At 36.0% G+C, this 6,397-nt stretch overlaps 1 protein-coding gene across 2 annotated transcripts in view; it reads left to right on the forward strand.

Moving 5' to 3' along the window:
* LOC107723882 (uncharacterized) overlaps positions 1–6,397 on the forward strand; it is a 19,133-nt gene that overhangs the window by 7,630 nt on the left and 5,106 nt on the right. For both annotated transcript variants that reach the window (XM_016532612.1, XM_016532611.1), the window contains one exon: positions 1,257–1,580. In XM_016532612.1, coding sequence (XP_016388098.1) covers positions 1,257–1,580 — 324 coding nt within the window. The remainder of the gene's footprint in view (positions 1–1,256; positions 1,581–6,397) is intronic.

Consider the following 6,397-nt stretch of genomic DNA (forward strand, 5'->3'; position numbering starts at 1 on the left):
AAACTCGCAATGCACGCAGATTGCCCCCTCGAGGACATCGCGTGCGTGCTCTTCGCCCAAACAAATAACGCATAGATCGTGTGTGTCATCAGATGTTAAACAACGTCAACATGGATGCACACATCCTTAAATGCTTTGCTAGTGCTGCCATAATGAGATAAATAGAGATCGCTCTCTTACCACAGAAATGCACGCTTCAAACAGAACAGTCAATGAAGACGAAGAAGAGAATGATGTGTGCTCCCGGCGCCTATTTATACTATAGACGCACCGGTAGTGACGTCATGGCTGTCGCCGGCCAACGAGTTGGTGTTTTTTCAATGTATGCTTCAGACACGGGTCACAACGAGGCGTTCCCCCATAGCGACCCCTAGAGGACGCAGTTCGAAGTTCCCATGAAAGGGAATCCTCTGACATTTTTCTTTACAAATCCTCGTTTTGTTCTTCTAATTCGTGACTGGCGTTTTTTGTTTTGTCTCCGCGTTCGTCACTAATCACGCAATGCAGACGTCTTACGTCATCCGCCGGAACGGCTTCCGCATACCACAGTCAGTGGAAGTGAGAAAAAAGTGTTTTTTACATTTGAAATATGGATATTTTTCTTACAAAAACACATGGATTCTCTACAGGAGGCCTTTATTCACGCCCCGGAGCTGTGTGAGGCATGATTTATTATGGATGCGCACGTTTTATTTGACGTGTTTTGGACTGTTGAACAAAAACACCCACCCACTACAATGACAGAGCTTAGAAGAGCCAGGACAAATTTTTAAATAACTCCGACTGGATTCATCTGAAAGAAGAAAGTCATATACACCTAGGATGCTTTGAGGGCGAGTAAAACACAGGCTAATTTTCATTTTTGGGTGAACTAACCCTTTAAATCATTCTGACGCTCAAAGTGGATCTTACAAAGTACATATACTTCACATTCTTAATTCTGTATATTACTTTAAAACTAATTCAATGTCTTTTGTGAATGAATGTTAAAATATAATCAGCTACCAACATGGGTCGTGCTGTTGAAATGTGTGGGTAGGCTAAATGCATGCAACCAAGGCTTTAAAAACTCTAAGTATAAAAGATTAACAAGACTAATTATTTTCCCAGACCTTAAATGGGCTAATATTCATCAGGGGTCTAAGGTTCAATCTTTATGAACTGCATAGAAACCATTTTCACAGCACTTTCTTGTTGTACATTTTTGTTCCACTATCCCAAATGTCATTTAGTATTATCAGTTTATTTATTTTCAGGTACATCTGGTGCGGATAGAGACGTGTGTGTGATGGAGGGAGATTCAGTCACTCTACACACTGATGTAAAAACAAACCAAAATGACAGAATGAAATGGTTTTATAATGACACTCGCATCGCTCAAATAATTGGAGGTCAGAGTTATATCTCTTCAGATGCTGAGTGTCTTGAGAGATTCAGAGACCGACTGAAACTGGATCATCAGACTGGATCTCTGACCATCACAAACATCAACATCACAGATGCTGGACAATATAAACTACAAATCATCAACAGCAGCACCAGTAGCAGCAGCGAAAATATCTTCATTGTTGCTGTTTGTGGTGAGTGAATTAACATTTAAAGCAGGTTATATGGGCCATTCTTCTTAATTTGTCCCACACTAAAATTAAACAGAACAATTAAGAATTAAGGTTACACTGGATATTTCAAAAGAATAGAAGCATTATTGAGATACTGATGAGCTAAATATATACAAAATCATATTTATTAGGGCGTGGCTGTCCCAAAACGTTGTTGTTGTTGTTTTCCTTTTGACATTTATTTCTGTGAAAGGAAGGAAAAACATTTAGATTGTATTGGTTTAATTAAAATCAAAAATCCCAACTTGACCAGAAAGACTGAAACAAAAACAAAAACTACACACTTATATGTGCAGTTGTTCAAAGTCGAGCTGGCTAGCATTATAGAATTGTTATGCTTAAAACAAACAATCACGCAAGTTATTACTTTGAATAGTGTTTGAAGATTGTTTGTTTTGTAAGGATCACCCAATTGGCCCAAGGAAGGTATCCAATGGTGGCTGAAGGTTTCTTGCAGTGCGCAAAGTTATTAAATTTAAGTTAAATTCTAATCATCTGACTCCATTTTATTATGACCTCAAATTTAGATTGTCATACGGATTGGTGGTTTGTCCATTTCTAATTATTATTATTTTGTCGTTTGATTATTATATTTAACTCTTTACTTTATATTTACTCGTTCATTAGGAATCTATGTCGCTCAGGGTGCCTCACGTCAGCCGTTTTACATGGGCCCCACAATTACAAACTCGCCAGTCTGATCATTAGCCAGAGGTTATGACTTATACTATTTAATAGGTCGCCCATGCTTACCATTCTTTAAATAGTAGTTCTGTTTAGCCCCCTACAGTTACCCATGTACAACTTAAAGCCCAAACAATAATCAGAGGTTATGCTAGTACAATTTATCTAGCCCCCGATAGTTATATAACAACGTACAACTTAACTAAAGTTGAAACAATAATCAGCGGTTATGCTAGTACTATGAAATATGTTAATATTTCAATAGTATTTTTATCTAGCCCCCGATAGTTAAAAATAAATACGTACAACTTGTATAAAGCCCAAACAATAATCAGCGGTTATGCTAGTACTATATTCCTAGACCCCAATAGTTAATATAACTACGTACAACTTAAATAAAGCTGAGACAATAACCAGTGGTTATGACCATACTATGACTAATATCCCCCCCCCCCCAGTAACCCCCCCTCGCTTAAGTGTGATTGAGTATAACTTAACTAAAGTCAAGCAGTTAGTCAGAAATCTAAAACCTCACCTGATGTGCCCCATGCTCCATCTAACCTGGGATTTAGTATGTACTTAACCCTGAACATAGATTTGCGGAAGCATACGCCTTCACTTAATCTACTTGAGAAAATAATTTCAGAGTAAGTCAGAATAAAATCAAATGTAACAATTATTAGTCAGGTAAATATGTATTATACAGTGCCCGCGAGGTGACATGGTCGGTTCACTTAGTTTTGTCGTGGCCACTACATAAAAACTCGTGGGAACGTGATATTTTGTCATGGCCACGAGATCATTTTGTCAAGGTAAGGACATCCTTATGTCGTGGCCTCGAGATGCTATGTTGAGGGAACAACATCCATTTCTCGTGACCACGACTTCTTATGTTGAGGGAACGACATATTTTTCTCGTGGCCAAGAGTTTAATGCGTAAACAAACCTGCGTGACCATAGCATCCCGTGATTATCAGAGATGGATTCATTAATATTTTATTTTAAATTAAGAAATTATGATATTATTTATTATAGAAATGATTACATTATTAAATGATTATATTAACCATTGGCCTTGGCTACCGGACTGTATTAGGTGCGATAGTCAGCATTCAAATGAAGTTTATCATGAATAAATGTTACATAAAGTGCATAATATAAAATATAAAAACATTTTTATCCATCCTACAGTCTTTTAAGTCCATTAATTGATCGCCTTTTTCCTGTAATATTTGTATATTATTATTATTATTATTATTATTAATGGTTAGATTTTTATATTCGTTTATATTCATTTTCCCCCCTTCATTTCGATCTCTTTACTTAACGTTCTGAATACTTTTGTAAATAATAGCCTACTGTAAATGCTCGACATGCTAATAAAGCTTTGATTTTGCTGATTGGAATTTTTGCTGGAATGCAGTTTAAATTTAACATATATTTCATTTTATTTCAGCTAATTAATAAACCATAATTATAAATACTATAGTGTTTCATTGAGGAATTAATCATTCACGTAGTTTCATTTGTAAATGAAAACACAACACGCTCATTTATCATCAATAATTATACAAAACGTTAACTAGGTAAAGCGATACACAAAGTGAAAGGGGAAATAAGCATATTTAAAAATAAATATAAAAATATAGCCCTAGTAAGTTAATGTAATAGCCTAATAATTATAATATATGTCTATACAAATATTAAATTAAATGTTTAATGTTAATAAAAATGTTTTATCCATTTCTGATCATCCCGGGTTGCTATGGTCAGGCAGCGCAGGTTTGTTTACACATTAAAGTCGTGGCCACGAGAAAAATATGTCGTTCCCTCAACATAAGAAGGCCACGACATAAGGATGTTGTTACCTCGACAAAATGATCTCGTGGCCGTAACATAATATCACGTTCCCACGAATTATGTCGTGGCCACGACAAAACTTAAGTGAACCGACCATGTCACCTCGCGGGCCCCGTAGTAGTATGCCAATTACATAGCCAATTCAAATATATCAAATCATATCAATACAAAACATCAATTTCTCAAAGATAAAATATGCATACCTGACTTTGGAAAAATACATAGCATGGAGTGTGTGGATGTGCTCCATACTACGGGCTTATTCTGCAGAATCGTCCTGATCCTCTTGCAGTTTTCACATTAATACCTCAAACCAAGACAAACATCCTCCAAAATGGAGGCAGGAACTAACAATTAGAATTTGCATTGATCAAGGCCTAGACATGTTAACACCATTTGGGGACAGATGGTAATTTGCATGAAAGACACTGGGAAATGGCACACCCTCTACAGTGAGCAAAATATTTCTAAACTCTTAGGATCTGTATAACCTTTTAGTTTACTTCTTGTAAGAATAAGACCATTGTACCAGACACACGGAGACAATTCAAATGATACCAAACATGACTGTGAATATCACTTGCATTCATATAGAACATTATATTTTGTTATTGGCCATTCTGAGTGAGCTGAGTGAAGGGAAGGATGGGTGAGGGGAAGGAAGGGGATAAGAAGTAACTAATGCATATAGGTGAGAGATATGTGCAGTTTTTACATTATGAGTTGCTACACCCCACACATTTTCTCTCAGTGAGATGTGGAAACAAATGTCTGTATGTTAATGCACTTTGTGTGTATTGTCCGTCTCAGAAAATCAAAGTGTCTGAGGTTCTGTAAATCTTAGTTTTTTTTTTTTTTAAATAAGTTAACTACATTTTTTGATTGATTCCAATTTGACGGTTGGTTAAATACATCAAATGAATATGATCAAATTTATGTATTTTACACATAAAATATGCATTTCAAAATATGATTTTGATGAATCTTAAAAATTTAAATGGTCATTTTAATTGATTTGGCTGGGAAAATATAGTGTAATATATTATATTTATGTATTTCAGTAGGGACACATTTTTGGAGAGACAAATTTGAAGAACAATATGATAAAATAAAAAAACAATATGGATTTTTTTTACCAGATATGTTCCTCATATGTTGTGCAATATATATAAGGACAAGTTTTGAAAGAAAGTAAACAATCTGACTTCAACAATAAAACAGTTAGTTTGAAGAAGAACAGATTCTTACAGATTATAAATGTGTTTGTGTATATTATATCAATGACACTCAGAACTTTTTATTCTGTTTACCTGTATGTTAATTGCTGTTATTATGATTTCTCTTTATATCATAATCGTAAAAAGTAATGTTGATGAATATAATTTACATTAAAATACTTTTTTGTGGAGAAACTTCATGCTATATTCTAGGGCCGTTGGCATGAAACAATAAAGCTTTATTCAAATATTCAGAAACACTTGCATCATAGTCAATGAAATAGACTACAGTGGTGGCCAAAATGATTAGAACACTGGTATTTTCACCAGCTTAAAAATGGTTTTAAGTCAGTTATTTCTATCTTTTGCTGTAGTGTGTCAGTAGGAAATATCAGTTTACATTTCCAAACATTCATTTTGCCATTAATTGTAATAATCCAGTGAGATTTTTGTTTGACAACAGCCAGTGCTGCACACAGAGATCTGATCTGATCATCATCAGTCTGTCTGTAATGACATGAAGAAACAGAACAAACTGAGACAGACTCAATCCAGAAGAACTGTGGCAATGTCTCTGTTTCAGCCACAAAAGAGGGATAACAAAGGCTCGGTCTAATAGGGAAATTTATTGAAAATTACGCAAAATATAAACAACGAATGGGAAAAATTAGCCAAGAGAACAAAAATAGAAAGGAGAGCGTATCTCCACGTCTGGACGGCCGCTCAAGTCCCGCCACTCAAGTGCAGCAGTGTGGCTTCTTTTAAGCACGTGCTTATGGTCCACAGCTGTAGGAAATCTGCTCAATCACAAACATAGGTAACACAGGTTTCCAGCCCCCTAGAGGGAAGAAAACGTCTCAGGTTACTTATGTAACCATAGTTCCCTGAGTAGGGAACGAGACACTGCGTCCTCTAGGGGTCGCTATGGGGAACGCCTCGTCGTGACCCGTGTCTGAAGCATACATTGAAAAAACACCAACTCGTTGGCCGGCGACAGCCATGACGTCACTACCGGTG

Source organism: Sinocyclocheilus rhinocerous, unplaced genomic scaffold (assembly GCF_001515625.1).
Source record: "Sinocyclocheilus rhinocerous isolate Xijiao unplaced genomic scaffold, SAMN03320098_v1.1 scaffold3077, whole genome shotgun sequence".
Lineage (NCBI taxonomy): Eukaryota > Metazoa > Chordata > Actinopteri > Cypriniformes > Cyprinidae > Sinocyclocheilus > Sinocyclocheilus rhinocerous.